This window comes from Homarus americanus, unplaced genomic scaffold, assembly GCF_018991925.1.
Source record: "Homarus americanus isolate GMGI-L3 unplaced genomic scaffold, GMGI_Hamer_2.0 scaffold52512, whole genome shotgun sequence".
Classification (NCBI taxonomy): domain Eukaryota; kingdom Metazoa; phylum Arthropoda; class Malacostraca; order Decapoda; family Nephropidae; genus Homarus; species Homarus americanus.
In genome coordinates, this window is record NW_024735442.1 from 2,353,259 (window position 1) to 2,374,525 (window position 21,267).

At 41.2% G+C, this 21,267-nt stretch overlaps 1 protein-coding gene across 7 annotated transcripts in view; it reads left to right on the forward strand.

Annotated features, from left to right (window-relative positions):
- The window catches only part of LOC121870991 (pumilio homolog 2-like), a 284,265-nt gene that overhangs the window by 6,274 nt on the left and 256,724 nt on the right, over window positions 1-21,267 (forward strand). For all 7 annotated transcript variants that reach the window (XM_042373000.1, XM_042373003.1, XM_042372998.1 and 4 more), the window contains exon 3: window positions 4,631-4,789. In XM_042373000.1, coding sequence (XP_042228934.1) covers window positions 4,631-4,789 — 159 coding nt within the window. The remainder of the gene's footprint in view (window positions 1-4,630; window positions 4,790-21,267) is intronic.

Genomic DNA, 21,267 nt, shown 5'->3' on the forward strand with positions numbered 1-21,267 from the left:
AATATGGAAGAAAGTTCTGAAAAGATATGTGAACAGTTTGAGAGGATATAATGAAGATGAAGTAATTTCTGCGATTAGTAACAAGATAGTGGAGTTGGGTAAACAGATGGAGTTAGAAATTGATAATGAGGATGTTGACCAGTTGGTTGAAAGTGTAGCAGAAGAGCTAAGTAACGAGGATCTTATTGAACTGGATGCACAGAAAATTGCAGAGGAAGAAGAGAGTAAAAATGTAGAAGAAGAACCTGCACCCCCCAAAAATTATTCAGTGAAACAAATGGCAGAGTCATTTGTTACAATTAATAAGGGGATGCAAATGTTTGATGGAATGGATAAAAATGTTGATCATTTTGCAAAAGTTGACAGAATGATCCAAGATGCACTTGATTGCTACAGGGAGATTTACAATGAAAAGATAAAGCAAACTGTGCAGTCTAAATTGGACATATATTTTAAGAAGTCCCCCATTGCTGTCTCCTCATGCCCCACCAGTGCTGCCTCTTCACTTCCTTAAGATGATCCAATACCTTCAACAAGCAAGTTTCCCCTGTATGTCAACCTGTCTGAAGAAAGCAACATTGATGACCCACCCAGCCCTGTCTCCTCCTCTGCTTCATCCAGTTAATGTAGTCTCCATGTATAATTAAAAAATTATGGGGGCCCCGTGTGCATTCAGCTGACTACATTAAAGGTAAGTGCACAGTAACACTGTATTCATTCTTCATTATTGATTACTTTTACTGTACTGTAGTTCATTTTAGATTTTCTATGTATTATTTTTTGCATTTTCGACTTAGGACCAATTTGACTTACAACCTGGAATTGGGTCCCTAACCCCGTCGTAAGTCGAGGAGCAGCTGTATACATTCCCATTCTATGCTTATGTGTGTGTGGTTCGTGCAGATAGAGGTTTTGTGGCCTTACAGCTCTATTTAAATGGTGTACAGTTTATATAAGCTTTAGAATTCAAGGCAAAAATGGAATATTGAATGCTTGAAGTTTATGGAGGCTCACTGCGTACAGTATATGGAGGCTTGTGAGTGACCTACAAGAGAGTTGACTACATCTTGGTAGGCCATTTCTGTGTTCATACTTGCCATCACTAAATGAAGCGCTTTAAAGAACAACTCTTGGTTATCCCACAGAATCTAACAGTCAACCATTTTTGAGACCTGACAAAGGTTTGCTTTTAGGATTCATTCTATTCATTTACTGTGGGCCAATTTTGGTGTTTTTACCACAAAACCCACAATTCGTCTAAATTTTGTCAGTGTATCTGCCCCACTATTTTGAGGGACGAGAGGATGTCTGGGCAATGTTTCGGTCTAGTATTTTAGTAGTTAGCTTATTTTCATATATGTAACTCAAAACTTTTTTTTTCTAAAATACTATACTGTTCAGTACAGTACAGGAGTAAAATAATATTTACAAAATGAAAGTACTTCCTTATCATAAGTTTTTTTTCAATTATTTATACTTGTCTAATTATGTACATACAGTATATTTATAAAAGAGAACACTAAGCATTTCAATGCAGGGGGTCCCTGACTTATGAATGCCTGCCAATAGAGAACAGGGTTAAACTTGAAATTTACAATGTTTTATTTTCCTGATGACTATTTTTTTTACTTTCATTTACTGTATTTTTTCATTCTATTTCTTCTTTTGTCTTAAATTAAGTGATTTTAGATGTATATTAGGACTTAGGCTATGATATAGTGGGATTTTAAACATTGTTCTGTAAGTACGGTATGTACATATCATGTGTTCCGATTTACGTACAAATCCGACTTAAAAACTTCCTCCGGAACAGAACTCGTTTGTAACCCGGGGACCCCCCCGTACTCTATTTATTCTTAGTGTGAAAGTCACGATAACATGGAACAGCACACAATCCTACTTTGTATTCAGGATGTGATGTGGTGACGAGTTTTTGTGTATATAAGGTCTTGCAGTCATGTTTCTACAAGCGTTAAACTCGATTTGTTTCTTATGGTTTATTCCCTTATTCTTTGTCTATATTGTCCAGATAATGCTGAAGCATGAATTCATTGGCAAAGAGTGTGTCCAGGACTTGTGTTGCACTGCGTGATTTTCAAGAACAACTTTCAGTGATGTATTTTTCCAGAATCTGGCATACAACATTGTAAATAAACTCTCAGTAAAAGTTTCTTTTTTTCCAGTTTATACAAGGCACACGTTACTTTAATTAAGAAGGGTAACATCCATAACATGAAAAATCAGTTTATGATACCATTTCAGTATCTCTCATTCGGTAGCACTAGATTGACAATCACTTTTATCGGTTAGTTTCATTCTTATTATAATTAATGACAGCATCCAGCTTCATGATCTTTTCTTTTGTTATATATTTCTCTTTTCCGCTGTCCTTCATTTCCCCTTTGTGAAGGGTAGTCAAGATTGACACATCCTGTTTATCATGCCAGTTTATAGCTAATACAATATTTGGCCAGATGACTTCAATTCACCTTGAGTTGCTGTAGAAAATTTTGGCGTGTTTTCTGATTTGCGACGATTTCCATTTTTTTCAGAATGCATAAAGTGGCATAGAGCAGGGAAAGTATACCAGTTATCTGTGTATACTGTGTGTCCCCTTCCCAAATATCTGACCATTAGTTTCTTAACTATTGCACCTATGTGTCATTTTTAGGTACAGTACTGTATACAGTATCAACATCACTGGACGCATATACAATCATGCCCAGAATAATTCCCATTTCACAATCACACAAAGCAAATAGTTTTATTCTAAGTCTGCGTCTTTTTGAGCAAATGTACTGTTTGAACAAAAGCCATCCCTCGAACAAAACTAAGCTTTCATCAGTTACCGGGTACCATTTTTTGGAATGGATAAAGAACTTTCTGTATTTGTCAGTAATCATTGTAAAAAATAGCCCAATCTTTCACAACCTATAAATTCCCACAAGATTGTTATTGTCTGGGAGGTGTAAGCATCTCAGTAATAGAAGAAATCTTTCCCTGGGCATGAACTTCTTGAAAACTGGGGTCGGTATTAGCGCATCATTCTTCCAGTAATCTGGTATCTTAAGTTTTTTGACAAGGGGCATCAAGAGAAGCAAGGGAAAAACAAATTTTTGCAAACTAACACATCCACCTGATCTTGCAAATGTGGCCTAAGTGTGTACTTATGCTGCCCTCAAATATATATGATAATTGTTTGTTACAATAACACCAATATAAATATGTTTGAAAGTATTCAATCTCACTGGTATCTTCATCATGAAGCCACTCGTCTGTGACACCAGACATTCTGTTATCAAAATCATGAATGTTTAGTTGGAAATTTCTACCATCACTCCACACAAAATTAATGCATGTTTTGGATCACACGGCTGTTCTTCCTCCTCTCCATCACTTGATAGATCGTGGAAACTTCCATCACTGACACTTCTCTCCTCACCTGTACACACACTATATTCCACATAGGGTCAACTGACAGAGATGATAGCTCCAAATCAGTTTCCACGGCCATGGGAACAAACTTGGAAGGAGTTGGAGGCTTTAGTTTTTTCTTTTTCTGGGGTGGGGTTGCAGGAAGGGAGCAGCTAACTGCGTAGACTTCTTCCTTCACCCACGCACACCCACACCCCGCTTGCCACTTAACACATTGCACATCTGTTTCACTTTCTTCTTCTCTGCTTCTAGATATTAGCTCAAGTTTATGGTTTGCAGCCACTTTTTTCTTTGTACAAACTTTACTCTTACCAACACTGGTAATACTGGAGGTGAAGGGCTGCTCCTCCCCACTCTCCGAGCGTGACCTACGTCCAGCCTACTATTTAGGCTGGACGTTGAGAGGGATGGTAGAGGGTTTGAGGAGTCATACAGACTAAAAGTCACCACACTCAGCCCACGTGCGAGTTTTTAAATGCATCTGTTCTATAGATGTATGCTGCAATTTTCACGTTAAAGATTGCATATAACATTAAGAATACAGTTCATAAACATGATCGACTTTGATTGTACTCAATATGTATCCGTTTAACTGACCACATTATAAAAATATGACAGTACAGTGATATCTCCGTTAGCCGGAACAATTGGTGCAGAGCACTTCCTGGAATGAGAGATTTCCGGGTAACTAGGCGACTCTCTCAAAGCCGGAAAAAATCCCTCATCCCCAGAATTTTCTGGGTAATGGAAAAATTTTCTCAGAAGTTCCAGAAATTGCCCATTACACCTTCTCTCGAACCCCAAAAAAATCCCCCATCCCCGGAATTTTCTGGGATTTGGGAAAAATTTTTCAGAATTTTCCGGAAAAATGTGCCCCTCGGAAAATCGTTTCCAAAGTCAAAATTTTCCTGAAAATTTCGGCTTTGGGGACGCTTTTCCGAGAAAATTTCAATTCCGGCTATTGGAGAGTTCCGGGTTTGAGGGATTCTGGCTAACGGAGATATTACAATTGGACAAAATAAATGTTTCATGATTAACACACGATTGTACAGTAATCAAAAGTTAGATATTTTGAGGATTTTCTTCATATGCTTCCTTGTACTGAATGAAGGTGAATATGTACATGATATATAGAATAATTATTGTACAAGAATTACATAGTAGAGCCTTATAATAAAGCTTAATCTTTCATCAGTTGCAGGTGCAGGGCCAGTATATGGAATATGGCAGATCACTTGCTCGTTCTCAAGATGATGAGCAAGTGAATTATTTTTACCAACGACCCCATAACGACAACGACTTTGCCTACCAGAAGGGGCATCGATGGGCAGTTGGAGATGATTCTGTCATCGATGTAAGTGTTTAAATTATTTTTGTAATAGGAAATTTTTGACTACTAACTGTGAAAATCTTTTTTCATCCCATCATTTACAAAGTAGTATCTTGCATTTCTGGAATTTGTAAAGCATATTAGGGTGTGAAGTGGTCTCTGTCTGCATCTTGGTTTATTTTTTGTCTCGGAACCATAAGATGAGTTTATCCAGTATGCAACTGTAAAAATTAAATTGTGTCGATCCCTCACTCTTATTGAGTGGAATTTCTTTATTGATTTGTGAGTCACATTCAGTATCAACATGGCTGAAAATGGGTTTTTGTTTCTGGACTCTAAACATGAAATTTCCCTGCGCTGATGAGTGTATTATTGCAATCTATATACAATATATTCGTCTACTATAAACCAAGCTCATGTATAGTTCAATCCCCTTTTTTTTTAAAGGCCCGGGTTTTTCATCTGCTTCATGTATAATTCGTACCTAGCTTTTGAGAAATAGGAGGTACAGTACTGTATAATCCTCGACATATTATGTAGCGAGTCACCAGATTCACACCAACGTGTCTTGGCTGTGACTACCACAACAGCTAACCCTGTGTCTATGTGCCCGTACTAGCAGATATTGTTGGAAAAGGAAGGTCATTTTCAACATATAGATATGTCTAGGTTTCATTTGCAGTCCCCTAATGAATCCAAGAATATACTAATTCAAATTATGTGTTATCATAACAAATACAATACTAATATAAAATAATGAAAAGCAAGAAAAAATGTAAGGATATTATCACAGATGTACAGTAGTACCCCGATTTACGCGGTCAATTGAACCCAACGGGTACCGCGGAAAGTGAAAACCGCGTAAAGTGAACAACAGAACATATGGGATTAATTCCAATAGAGACTGGCCCGACCCCCAAACTCCACTTTTTCAGACACAATACCTACGTTGTAGTAAAAATTACATCTTAATTTTATGATGTTATGCACACACAATTAATAATTAAGAGAAATATCAATAATATTAGTTTTTTTAACACTTACATTAGTAGAAAAGATGGCTGGGCACACAGGGATGGGGGGTTGGTTCCGAGGCAAAGGGCAGATTATTGGCCCTCACCTGTATTACTTGTATCAATTGTATCACTATCCACTACATAGGCTTGCAGGGCCTCTTTGTCAAACCCCTCAAAGTCCATATAAGTCCATATCCTCACTATCACTGACTTAGGCCGGCTGTGGTGGGTGAAGAACTCGGTAATGTTTTGATGACTGGGCGACCTTGTGCGCATCCTGCCTGCGCCGCTTCCTGCGTATATGAGTAGATACACCGCGTAAAGTGAAAGTCCGGTTCTGGCGAGGTACCGCGTAAATGTGAAATCGCGGAAAGTGAAACCTCGTAAAGCGGGGTATTACTGTAATGTAACGGCCTACATGGTAAGTCAGAAGGGTGAAGCAACCTCGTAACTCTGTGTACCTCCTTTCCCAGCATTCCTAAACCATTCCACCTACCTTTCTTATGTTATGTATCAAACAATTGTGTTACTTCAAACAGCATTTGTATACAGTACTACAGTATCTTGATGAAAAAATGCAGCTAAACCCATTAAAAAACAAACAAATTAAAGTCTCACACAACCATCATTTGCATAGATGCTGGTTGCTTGGCCTTAATGCTCGCCTTAGCTACACAGCCCAGCTGGGGCGCTGCCTTTACCTACCCTCTTATTATAATTATTTCTATTACTTTTTTTTTGCACATTATGTAGAGGATTGTGTATGCATGTAACTGAGTAAAATAAATTAAGAGAGTTATGTATATCTGCCTGATATTATGAGTTGAAAAATAACCATAATATAACTCACAGTTCAGCCTGGTAGCAAGAGGGCTAGGGGGATGTGGCTAAAGTGACGTGTCTTATATGACAACAATGCCACCAGCGATGTTAACAGATGCAAATGAAATTTTTCTATCTGTAGTACTGTATCTTCATTTACATTAGGTATTTGCAAATTTAAAGTGGCATATACAGTACAGTGAGTTCTGCTATAACGCGTGTTTTGATAACGCGAATTTGCTCTAACGCGATTTATGAATTCGGAACAATATTTGTATAACGCGAACGCTTGTTTGCTATAACGCGATTTTTGCTTACTATTTCTCCAATTTTGTGGTATTAACTGTGAATATGGTAAAGAAGAATATCTCCAAAAAGCGTTCTGATGATAGAATTCCCGGTGATTATCGTAAAAGAAAGGATATAACACTTGAAGAGAAGCTCGATGTTATCAACCTCAAAATCACCCTTCTCCCCCAAGTTACATTCATATTTTTTCAAGGTAAAGTGTTAAATTTACTGTATGATTTCATTATTAGATATGAATGTAACATTTATTTAGACTGTGCTATCCTTTGTGTTAGGCTAACTACTAAATTTTTTCGATTTCGAGTAATCTGCACCTAACCCTATTTTCTCCATAAGCCCTGTTATTTCTATTACGCGATTTTCTATAACACGATATTTTACAAGAACACAATTATCGCGTTATAGCAGAACTACCTGTATAGAGAAAGAGGTTGTGCTTTTCATGTAACAGCATAAAGAAAGAATCTAGGGGTATGGTAGGCAAGCCCAGGAGAAAGGAGCTCACTGGTAAGGCTGGTCTACCGCGAACATGTACAGTACTGGGTAGCTATCGTTCACCGTGAATGACCCATGGGAATAATGTACATGAATTTTATCCCCTCAAAAATATTATGCTTACTGTATATAGTTTGACCCCCTACTTTTTGCATAAAAATTTTGTCATAAATCTTGAACTACTGTATAGTTGAGTGCAGTATATATGGTAGGTCCCTCATTTGTATGAAGAGGAAGTTCCACCTTTCATGTGCTCTTAACTTTATGCTGCCTTTATAGTCTTGTGTTTGGCGAGCCACTTCTTTTCTCATGAAACAAAGATTTGGTAACATTTGGGTGTAGTTTGTGGTGAATTATCTTACCAGTTTTTAATTTTAAGTTAGGGAGTGCTGGTGGTAAAGCGTGTGCCTCTCATCTTGTGTCCTGGGTTTGATCTCTGGCCCGGATCAGTTGTGAGAATATTTTATCTGGTGTGACCTTACCAAACACTGCAAGTTTTCCCTGGGTACTCCAGTTTTCTCCTGTGTTAACATAGGACAATGAAGGCTGTATCAAAGAACAAACCAGCCAACCAAACAGTTAGTTTTTACTGATAAATGGTAGAAATAATACATTGAAAAAATTAATGAATCTTTATATGACAGCAATCATCAGTGGAAGTTAGCTGTAGGGACGGAAGCCATCATTTGCGGTCGTTTAATTTTCCTTCCTTCCATTTTTGTGCATAAGTTAGAGGGGGAGGGGTATGAAATCTTAATTATCAGTTAAGAGTTACCACTTTTGTACGGGGTTCTCTCTGCTGAATAAGATCATCTGGTGTTAGTTAAATAAAATTACCCCTGTAGTGAAGGGGTAATTCTTTACTTTAGCCTTGGGTATACAGTACAGTATAGGCCAAAACAAGATTGATCTAGATCAGTGGTTCCCAAACATAGGTTCATGACCCCAAATGCATCATAAGGGGTTGCATAGAGGTCCTGGGGGCGATGGGGTTGCATAGAGCTCATGGTTGGTCACCTTTTCTTTTTTTAGTCCAGGTGTCAAGGACTGAAGGACGTGGCCAACAGATGCTGTCTCGTTAAGTCAGGACCATAAATTGTGTCAGGTCAGGTCAGTCCAGGTCAGGATTGCTCTGATGATTATGTTTTGCAAAAGAAGTTCCACACTCCTACCTTTGAACTGTTCTCAGTCCAGTTTGCTCTCTACTCCCCCTGGTTGGGGACAGAAAATTTAAATTATAGATTCCTTGGGTTGCTTACCGAGTCTTTAGATTTTGTTCAGTTTCCATTCAAGACAGATGTAAAACAATGAGGCACTTTTGCACTCAAATTGTCAGATTTTCAGGCTGGCAATGAGTAAAGGGTGAATAGCAAAGTTTTGGATTTATCAAAGATACATTCAGCGGTTAAAAATTGAGCTATCAAAGTTCTGGTACAATTTGGAACTACTGTACTTATGTCTGTGATGCAACTTTTTCATCAATGGTATTTATAAAAAAAATTATTGAAGTAACAATACAGTGTTTCTAGCCTCAACTTAGAGTTGTATGTTATGTTGCTTTACCTCAAATACCCCCAGGTATAGAAAATCAGTCAAATGATGACATACACATGACAGATATGAAATATGACACAGTTGTAGTACAGTATATGACATACGCCAGAGTTGTAACTTAAAAAATTATATGCTACGTTGTTTGATCACATATTTACACCCTTAGTTAACAGAAAATTTATTAAATGGTAATGCACACATGTCACTTATGAATTATGACATGCAACTTATTGAAAATTAATTAAATGATGATGCACACACACACGTCGTATACGGAATACAACAGAGTTGTAACTAACAAAATAGCTTAACTGTGTAATTATACCCCCAGGAATAGCACATTAAATGATGATATAAACAAGTATTAATCTTGACAGAGTTGTAATGTGTTTCTGCCAGTGTTTACTTCTAAACTCCTGAACTATGTAATACATTTTCCTAACTTGTTTTAACAGTTAAGTACTTACCCGTATGTATAAAAATATGTCCGTATTTATTCTAAGAATTCTCATATACAGTGTATGTAATGACTTACTGCACTGGATAAGCAACAGCACTAGATGGGGCTACACTGGAAAATGCTTGGGAACCCCTGATATAAAAGTTCAAGTGGTTGAGATGTGAAAGTTAATAAAATCAAAGTCAGTCGAAATTACAAGGAAAAAATTAACCCATGAGATTAGGTTTAATGACCTCATAGGAACAGTGTTCTTAAAACATCAATAGATTGTCTTTTTCTCTATTGATCATATTCTGGGTTTAGAATTATTGATACCACCAAATTCCTTTTAACCCCTCCCCCCTTGGTGGGCATATCTTGCAACAGTTGCAGGACAGAGGGTCACCCTGTTCTGGACATATCCCACATTGTTTTGTACTTGCTGAGCATCTTTGTGGAAGCTTCTGGCAACTGCCCCGAGATGGTGTAGGCATCCCACCCATTAATAATGAATGGTCAAAGGCTGAGTCAACTTATATGTTGCCATATATGGTATTTGAGTTTCCACAGAAATCTTATTCAGAGGCAAGACTTCTTTAATGTGTGCTTAGATAGCACAATTAAATTATACCGTACTGTGCTGTAATATGTAATTCAACTACAGAATTTGAGATAGCACTACAAATTCATAACTGGTATCCTGGTTAAGTTAGTAAGTTTCGTAAAATTTTTGCGCCCACCCACCTCAGAAATCCAGCATGTGTTGGTGATCATCCCGTGTTTGCGGCTGTCCTGGCCTTTAATGCAGTGTGAGGGTAGGAGGGTGTCGTCCCTTGGAATTTGGGTTTTATGAGGCTACTCTACCAGGGGGAAGGTGGCTTTCCTCCATTTATCCTTCCCTAGAAGTGCACTACGCTTCTGTGAAAGGAGCACAGCATCGACCAGCAACGTTGCCACTTGCTTTGCCCGTGGAGAGGCAGAAAGAGTAATCAAAGACTTGTGCTTTGGGGTTTCTCTTGGCACACATGTCGGTGCCACAGTTTTTGTCACAGCATATGCTGCGGCATCTCAGTCCAGGGCGGGGCCCTACCACTGGCCTTGTGTGTCTACCCACCTCAGCAGTCCTGCGTTTGTTGGGATGACCATGTCTTCGAGGCTGTCCTGGTCTAACCTAACTTAACCTTACCACCTATGAATAGACCCGCTCAGCATTCAACACGATGATGGCATGTCTCGTTCTGGGAACCATGTCCAGTGACGGCAACTCGTGGTCATTGCCCATAAACTCCTAATTTATATGAAATCCTCCAAAAAAATTATTTCAAAGATTGTGTGTGTATGTTGAAAATTTTAAAATAAATAACCCCATTTCTGTAAGGGAGAAGCTTTATACCATATCTCAAATTTAGCAGTCATAATTTACACATTCCACTTGGGAGAATTTCTGTATCTTGACCGTTCATAACACAGGGTATGACTGTACAGTATCACTTTTATGGAGGTGATACACTGCTTTATGTGCCAGTAATTAACCTTGAGGATACAAAGTGCAAAAATGGCTGACATAAAGATTTGGATGACAAAACTAAAGTTGAATGATTTTATGACTGAAACCATTACTAAGAAGAATTATAAGATCAATGTGGCGGGTGAGCTTTACTTACTTGATTTTGAAGGTGCAAACCACATGTGGTGCACTCCATATCTGGGAATATAGTGAGGGTGTTGGTCCTTGTCAGGGCCATAAGAGGTTTACAAGGCTAAGAAACATAAACAAGATGCACTTGCAGATACTGTATGTATGCTGAATAGAGCAGATGCAAGAGACGAGGTAAACCGAATACTGTACCGTTAGTTAGACAAAGAGTGGGTAGAAACAAGGATGATGTTGGTGAGAGAAATGTGGTTGATAGTAAAGAAATCAAGGTTTTCTAGTGGATATACAGTACTGTACTACTATCGACTGCTGAATTAGTACAGTACAGTAGTACAAATGGGACAGGGGCAGCCTAAGAGCAGCAGAGCCAGTACTGGAACCATGCCCATGGATTGAGAGAGAGTGTGAAGAAAGCAATTGACAATATGAAGAATGAAAAGGTGGCTGTAAGCTCTACAATACTGTACTCTAGTTGCAGAAATATTTATTATGTAATCAATACTAACCCACACAAGTGTGGAGAATGGCTGTAAAGCATTGCTGTTGATAATGATGAGGGAGAGACAGACAAAAATAGGGTCTGAAGACACTTTCTTCATGACATAGTCCTAATGGTGCCAGCAACAGCATGTTCAAGGTTGAGACAAGACTGTACTGTTTCTGAAAATAACTTGATAAACTGACAAAATATTCAAGCGTGTCAGGGAAATGCAGATAGGTTGGCTTTTGATATTTAGTGTTTCAGTCCCGATATGCACAGCACTTCATGGGGAAAACCCTGTCATAGATAGCCAGATTATTTATGTTTGTGTGCTTGTGCACCAGTGGATGTGTCTGTATGTGCATATGTATATTTTTATGTGGGTTTTATCTTTTATGTCTTGTGTACTAATTTTGTACCATATAAATGCAAGAATATGTCATCACAGAATCATTTTACGGTGGATACAAAAAGCAAGTTATTGTAGCAGCAACTACTATAGTGAAATTGAGAGTGTGTGAGCCTAGGAATAAACCAAACTGTTGCCTACGACAAGAGAGCAGTGATGACCAGGTTATAATTCTTTTTTATTCATTGTTCAAAGGAAGTCCATAATCATATGGTATAAGTCATTCAGTATCTATATATATATATATATATATATATATATATATATATATATATATATATATATATATATATATATATATATATATATATATATATATATATATATATATATATATATATATATATATATATATATATATATATATATATATATATAAAGATTAAATTATTTCTTCCATAGTTCGATGAATATTGTAATAAAATAAGAAACGAAGAGGCAGCCTTAGTAGGTGGGAAGGTGTGGGCAGATGAATCCAAGAGATGCTTGGCGGTTGTCATGGCAACGGTGTAAACAGGTGGGTTGGCGCCCTATACGGTCATAGAGGGGATGTACCAGTGAGTGTGGGCGTGTGACCCTTAGTGGGTGTATGACCCAACCCTGTGGTGATTTTATAGATTTTTTTTATTAGAATTTATTTTTATTTGTTTATGCCTCGTCGCCTCCTGTTGAGGGATGGTGTATGAAATAACACCTCTGATCCTGTGTGTGGGTGTCCGTCCGAGCTTCCTGTGGACACGATATCTGGAACGAATATAAATTGGTATAGATAAACCTTAGTATCTGGACAAAAGCCGACACAAACTCTCGATACAGCCGTCGGTATAATATCTCCTTATCTTGGGGAGCTGTGACGTATTTTGAGAGTTATGACGTAATTGGGTAGTGCTACACCAACCTGCTGGTGTGTAGAGTCCTGTCAACATCGTTCTGGCAGGTACATTTTGGATACTCATTTTATATTAGATGTTGAAGGAAGGGCAATAAAACAACCCAGACTGAACGAAATCTGTGTTTGACATACGTAAGAGGTGTAAGAGCCGCCGTCAGAGGGAACCAGCGGGTATTATGATGCAGTAGTTGTACACCACACACAGGAAGTGACACCGGAACCACCAAGCCTTGTAAAAAACTGAATGATATAACAGAATGAGCACCACCCTGACGGGGACCTAGCCAGAGGAGTATCAACACGAGGGGTGATGTTAGGCTACTGTACTGTGAGGTCCAGGAAGACAAAAGTGAGGTTATAGTTGTTGGGAACTGCGGTCTTGGGGGTTGACATTAGATATTAATAGAATAGGGTTGTACTTGTGTGTGTGTGTACAATTAGATGTTTTTACGTGTGCATGTGTGTGTGGAGAGAGAGGGGTGAGAGAAGGGCGTGTGTCCCGGGCCGCAGCTGGTGTATTACCTCAAGAGGAACCAAGTGATAAGACGACTCAACTGCGTCACTTAGGTTGTCACTACCCATTATTTGAAGCTGTGTTCGTCAAACTACGGGTTTGTTGTTTTAAGTAAATTAGGGGAAAACTTGTTCAATAGTTTAAAGGTGTGGAGTGGCGTAAGGTGTGGTGTGGGAGAGTTGGGTGGTGGTAGCTGCAGGAAGTGAAGGCTTGTGGCCGGGCGCCACGAGTCATCACCCCAACGCGAGATCCTGGCTGCCTCTCCCCCCACCACCTGCCGCCACTGTCACCACTGTTCCTGTTAATACCTCTGTTAGCGTTATGGTGCTGCTGATTTATACTGTTCTTATATTGCTTCGGCTGTTGTTACTGTTACAGGTTGTAACAGTAAAGCTACCAGGTTATCGATAAGGCGTGTGACACACAAGTGTTATCAGGAAGCCTCCAGTTATCTTGAGGAGGTGCGATATTTTTTGTTAGGGTTAACTATAAAATAACACCTAGCTCATATAAATATGCTATTTCTGTTAGTAAGGAGAGCGGGGATCTGGTGGTGGTGATATCAACACACTGGTGACCGACGGTATCTGCAGGCCTGTTAGCCAGTGGCTGCACGTACTATATTTTTCTGTCAGACTTCTTATTAGTATTGTTGATGACTGGTGCGGGATTACGTGACCCAAGACGAGTTTCAGAGTACATTTTAATTTCTCATTCGTCGGAGTCCATCGAATTTCCTGTTCTGAGATTAGAAACCTTATTTATTTCACCTGAAGATTAAACACCCTAATACTAACCTAACCTAATAGTAACCTGACCAAACCTAACCCAACATACTCCCCCGATTAGCATTAGGCGTGTTTAATCCTCAGATGAAATAAGCGAGTATTTTTTTCTTGAGATTCAGTTTGAAGTAATTTCTAATAATAATGTTTGGTCAAGTAGCAACAACTGTACGAGATGAAGTGTTACTTGACACACACATTTCCTTTATCAAATGAAGAGGAAGAGTGACTAGAGTGGTGTTGTGTTACTTGACATGCCGAGTAACAGTACGAGGTAAGTGGATGGATGGGAGGATTTAAAAGTGGTGAATGTGTGCACGCTCTCTCTATGGGTGGAACTGATTCTCAAGTATTTAGTAACATGGAGTGTGGTGTTGTGTGAGGGAAGTAAGTGTTGGAGTATTTGGTTGGTGTGGGGAGGGGGAGTACTTTGTCTACGGGGAGTGAGGGAAGGTAGACTATCGCATGCTGAGTCACGGGTCGGTGGTTGGCAGTGTTCGATAAATGTGGATTTGTTGTGATTAACTTACAGTAGATGGTGAGACTGATAAGTGATCTTGGATATACGGCGGGTAGTATTGAATGTGAGGTCGCTAGAGTGTAGATATGCTTGTGGTGTATAGTTAAGTATACATAGACGGGTGGGCGAAGGTATAGTGTAGGTAGGTGTGTACAGTGGGTGTAACATGGTTGGTAGAGAGAGAATCTACCAGTACAGGGGAAAGTATTATGGGAGCGGTGACTGGTCTATAAAAAAAACTCACTTCACCATAGGAGTTGGGAGCCAGTCCTTTTAGGTTCTAATTCTTAAAGGGGTCCCAGTCCTAATAGGCAACGATCCTAATCGATGGTAAGGTTAGGTTAAGTTATGTTATGTTAGGTTAGGCTAGGTTAGATTAAGTTAGGTTAGGCTAGGTTAGATTAAGTTAGGTTATATTGGGCTAGGTTAGATTAAGTAAGGTTATGTTGGGGCCCCAGTAGGGTTAGCGGCCAATAAGAAGTGTGGCCACGTGACCTGGCCAGAGTTATCCGACACGATGTGCAGTATTACTTTTCCGTCTCTTATATCACAGCTAAACGGTAGATTTTTACAGATAGATCTTTTACCTCGCCAACCTGTGTTATCGCTCTTCTTGTGATGACAGGTATGTAAAGGAGGGTGAGGTGTCATGTGTAGAGAGCCAGCACACACGTGAGAGTTATGCTAGGACGCAGCCTCCAGGTACTGTACAGGTGCATTCAGATTGTATGTAATTGGGGTGTGACTGTGTTAGAGGAGGAAAGGAGTTGTTCAGGTAGACGAGCGTGGCGCGACAAAGTGGTACCAGCCTGACACTGGTGACCCCACACACCTTCTTTGCCCCATATTACAACCTCCTTCCCCCGCCGTCAAGTAACCTCTCGCCCGCAGCTGAAGGTGACGCTCTACCCTCATCATTGACCCTATTGTGTTTTATGCGGTAAGTCTCCTGCAGCTCGCTCTAGTCTTCCACATATGTCTGTCGTTCCAAGCTGACGGCATCGCGGGTCACCAAATGTGGAAAAGGGAAGAGCAGCAACTGGTCCTCTACTGAAGGTGGCACCGGGGTATTTACTCTTAGCACCCTAAACCACTCTACACGTCATTCTTTCTCTGCCACGTCGTTCTTTTCTCTAATCCCATCGGATTGTGTTACGTTCATCAAATACAAATATGTTTTATAAAGTACTTTATCCAGCTTGTTCTTCCCTTATCCACCCAGTCCAGCTTAATCTATATATCCAGTCCAGCTTAATCTAAATAGTTCGTTAGATGGAGGTTTCACGGACCCTCGATATAACGGACGACTTTCCTCTCCAAATAGTCCTTTAAATAGAGGTTTCGCTGTACGTCCTTTGAAGGTAGTGAAGTAACGCACCCACTTACTGCCCCTCACTCAGTAACGTTGGTAAATTGTCTGTCTAATTTGCTAATGGGAACCGTGGGAATGGGGCGTCACTGTTGGTTATTTTTGTAATTATTCCAGGAACATTAGTACAATTGTCGGTAGGTAGAGAGACTTGGGGGGGGGGGGGCATTGGTGAAAAAACACTCGGGGACTAAACATGATATACTAATGGGAACCGTGGGACATGGGGCGTCACTGTTGGTTATTATTTGTAATTATTCCACGGACCAAAACATGATATAGTACAATTGTCATGTAGGTATGATATAGACAACACGGACCAAAACATGATATAGACAACACTCACGGGATATAGACAACACTCACGGACCAAAACATGATATAGACAACACTCACGGACCAAAACATGCATATAGACAACACTCACGGACCAAAACATGATATAGACAACACCACGGACCAAAACATGATATAGACTCACGGACCAAAACATGATATAGACAACACTCACGGACCAAAACATGATATAGACAACACTCACGGACCAAAACATGATATAGACAACACTCACGGACCAAAACATGATATAGACAACACTCACGGACCAAAACATGATATAGACAACACTCACGGACCAAAACATGATATAGACAACACTCACGGACCAAAACATGATATAGACAACACTCACGGACCAAAACATGATATAGACAACACTCATTACTGCGTTACATTACCATATAGTCGGACACCTGAGTGAGATAAGTTGCTATCTGTGGAGCTAGACGAGAGAGGACAGGTGTCTCTTTCACCGTGCTATCTCTTGGAAAGGTTTGAGATAATTTTACAAGAGGCTGGTGTGGTGTGGTGATAGGCTAAGCCGGCAGCTGTAGTTGAGGACACGGTTTGGCGGGTTGTGGTCTGGGAGCAGGTGGCGGGGTAGTGTAGATCTCCCCACCTCCACCTGCTGCCCACCTGTTAACTTCGTCTTTATCCATCCTGCTGGCTGCCGTCGTGGTGTAGCCTCCTCCTGTAGTTGTGGTGATGCTGCCCTTGTTATCTCGGTGCTGGTGTCATATATCCAGTCATGTTACCTTAATGTTATCGTGGTGCGTATTGTAAGGGTGTGTTATCGGGAAGATTGTGCAGTGTTGTCTTGGTGTTAGATGATGATAATGCTCTCTTGCCCTTGTTCTGGTGCTGTCGTGGATGGCGCCCCCAGGATGTTTTTTTATCTCCATGAAGGGTACCGGTGGTATCATCGGTGCCCGGACACACACACACACACACACACACACCACATCCTCCTGGTCTAGGCCGTCAAACCACCAGCTGCAGTTACTCGTCTCCTGAGAGGGCTCACTGTTAATAGGTCTTCTCATGGCCTTTTATGGTGTCTGATGATCTTGAACCTGGGTAGTGTAGCGCACCACAATGACCAGCACGTGATACAGTTATTATGTGTCAGAGGTAAATGTTTGGGTTGGTCGTCCCCTCCCCTCCCCCCCTTCCTGTGTGGCCCTCCAGGATGAGAAGGGCTCTAAGATGACTCCTCCCTGTGTGAGTATATAGGGACGAGAGGTCGAATCTTTCCCTTTATTATCACCGTGTATGGAGGCTCCGCTTGAGGGGAGGTGAAAGGCTGTTATAATTAAGGCTGCTGCATTAAGATAGAACCCACAAAATCGTACCGGAGACAGCGATGACGTGACAACAATGACATCACCGATAGTAGCAGCAACACCACTACCATCACCACCACCACCATCACCACCACCGACAGGAAAAAACAAAAGTGGTAACAACAATAGCAACTACAGCATTAACAACAGGCACACTAAACAATGGTTAACACGTGTAGGGGGAGATGGGGGGGGAGTGAGCCACCTGCACCTACTCTGGATCTCCCCATACACAATATATTCTCTCTCTCTCTCTCTCTCTCATTCATATATATTGCCACATCTGTTCTTACATACACAGGAGGTCTCTCTCTGTCACCCCTTTCTTTTCACATCCATTTTCTGCCAGTCCGTTAGTGTGAAGGTTGTCACACGCGAGACACCCTCCCACCTGCCTCTCTCTGGTGTCTCCCCATAAAGGAACACCAGATAACATACACTCACTCACAACCCAGCCACCACTCTACAGATGTGTTACCTACCTCGTAATTCTTCGTCTACACATGTGCTCTAGTGCGCATCTGTACGATCCTGTAAGTGGTCACGAACACACACGAACACACACACACACAAACAACGGATGTCGGCTTCAGCCCCCTGGTGTTGTACCGTATTAGCAACTTATGTAACCGTGTGTATTATTACATGTAGTTGTGTATAAACAATATGTAGTCTCGTGTAATGGTGCGTCTGTCGGAATATATAAACCTCGTCTAACAACACACACACACACAACCACGTCTATCAACACACACACAACCACGTCCAACAACACACACACACAACCACGTCTATCAACACACACACACACAACCACGTCTATCAACACACACACAACCACGTCTATCAACACACACACAACCACGTCTAACAACACACACACACAACCACGTCTATCAACACACACACACAACCACGTCTATCAACACACACACACACAACCACGTCTAACAACACACACACAACCACGTCTAACAACACACACACACAACCACGTCTATCACACACACACAACCACGTCTAACAACACACACACAACCACGTCTAACAACACACACACAACCACGTCTAACAACACACACACACACAACCACGTCTATCAACACACACACACAACCACGTCTAACAACACACACACACAACCACGTCTAACAACACACACAACCACGTCTAACAACACACACAACCACGTCTAACAACACACATAACCACGTCTAACAACACAACCAGGAGCGAACTCGTAACAATGGTTTTAAATTAGACAAATTTAGATTTAGGCGCGAAATAGGTAAACATTGGTTTGGAAATAGAGTAGTGGACGAGTGGAACAAGTTAACAAACATCATCATTAACTCGAATACGCTGGATAGCTTCAAACATAGGTTGGATGGATATATGAGCGATAGGGGTTGAGTGTAAATGGGACTGCCCAGTATGAGCCAATGGGCCCGTTGCAGTTTCCTCCATTCTTATGTTCTTATGTCTAACAACACACACAACCAGGTCTAACAACAGGCACATATAGCTCGTCTCAGCAAGCATAAGGTAGACCACCAGGACATTGACGCCCCCACCAGGAAGGTATTTTTCTAGCAGGTGTAAGCGAGGTAGCGGACAAGGGAGGCGAGGGCGGCACGTGGAGTAGTGGAGGAAGGCAACAGGTTTGTGTGGGTGGGTGCGTGCGTCCCGTGTAGCGGTCTTGCCCAAGTCTCTCTCATGATGGCGTGATAATTGTCTTGACCTCTCTCCACCTCCCACCCATGGCCACACTCTGGTTAATTAAAGAAGTTACCCCAGTGACTGTTTACCGTCAGGAGAAGTGGTGTGTTTGGATCACCTGTAGATTTGTCCCCTCCCCCAGCTTATTTCACCTGATGATTTGCCACCCCAGCTTATTTTACCTAAAGATTAGCCACCCCAGCTTATTTTACCTAAAGATTAGCCACCCCAGCTTATTTCACCTGATGATTAAACTTCCTAATGCTATTTGGATGAGGGTTAGGATGGTTAATTTTCAGGTTAAATAAGTTGGGGTGGCTAATCTTCGGGTAAAATAAGCTGAGGTGGTTAATCTTCAGGTGAAATAAGCTGGGGTGGCTAATCTTCAGGTAAAATAAGCTGAGGTGGTTAATCTTCAGGTGAAATAAGCTGGGGTGGCTAATCTTCAGGTAAAATAAACTGAGGTGGTTAATCTTCAGGTGAAATAAGCTGGGGTGGCTAATCTTCAGGTAAAATAAGCTGAGGTGGTTAATCTTCAGGTGAAATAAGCTGGGGTGGCTAATCTTCAGGTGATCCGTATGTTTCAACGGTACTTGGTGAAGAGCTGAATGAGTGGAGGCAACGGGGAGGAATTAATTTGTATTCCTGTTGACAGCGTTTGCAGAATGGCCGTATATGGTCAGGTAAGAGAGAGAGCTGCTGCAGGTGTGTGTTAGGTGGGTGACACTAAAAGCAGACTCACTGTAATGGGTTCACTGAGCGGTAATTTGAGGGTTCAGATTCGCCAAGAAAACTGTGCCTTGTAGTCGTAAATTTGAGCAGGAAGACGGTGGAGGGGGACGAGGTGGTGGATGTACTGTAAATCATGGTGAGGTGCAGTGAGTAAGGGGGACGTATCAGAGGGTGGCCAACACAGGAGTGAGCAGTTGCCTGTTTTGGTGACCTGTGGGTGGAAGAACCCGCTTCCCCCAGCCACATACACTCACTCAGGTCACCGCTCTCGACGCACATTTTAGTGGCATCCATTCTTGTGTGCATGTCTCGTCTCTCGCGTGACCAGCATGCGCCAGAACTTGTCCAAGACTTCGAAACGATTTTATTGTTGTTTATCCTGCGAGAATCGAGACGGACCTTGCACAACGTAATAACCGGAATAATTGATGTATTTCCTCTGACCCATCCTTCACTTTGTGTTCTTTATTATCTAATTATAAGAGTGTTCATTGTATAGTTTAGTACAAAAATATCACAGAATCTGAAATTGCCTATATATCACAGCGTCCGGAGAGGAGGAGGTTATGACAGCCAGGAAGAGCGTGTGATTGAATGTATTGGTCCACTCCACGTATGGTAAAGACCAGTTTTGAAAGAAAGATGGTGTGTACTTGTTCCCGGTGGAGGTGGTGGTGAAGGTCCCGGCTGTGTGATGGTGGGTGTGGTCGGTTGATAGAGAGGCAGGGACGGCGGGGAAGGAAGGGGAGGGAGAGAGATTGGCTTAATGAGTGGGGGAGTAACAGAGGAGAGAGGCAGACGGATGGATAGAAAGGAGACAGAGAAAGGAATAGGCAGATGAGGTAGAGGTGTGTGTGTGCGCAGGAGGTGGACCGGCGTGTGGAGAAGGTGACCCTGAGGTGCAAAACACTTGTTGCTGCATCACAGTCGTCATCACTCACCACCACCACCGTCTAAAGCTTCCCGGACATTACACCTCTATTTTTTTTGTCCTCGTCACGGCTCGTGAGTGTGAGGGGAGGGAAGCAGCGTGTAAATGAGGGAGGAAGTGTGTTGGAGGAGAAGCAAGAGGGACTGGTTGTGATGAGGGAAGGAGTAGGTTAAGAT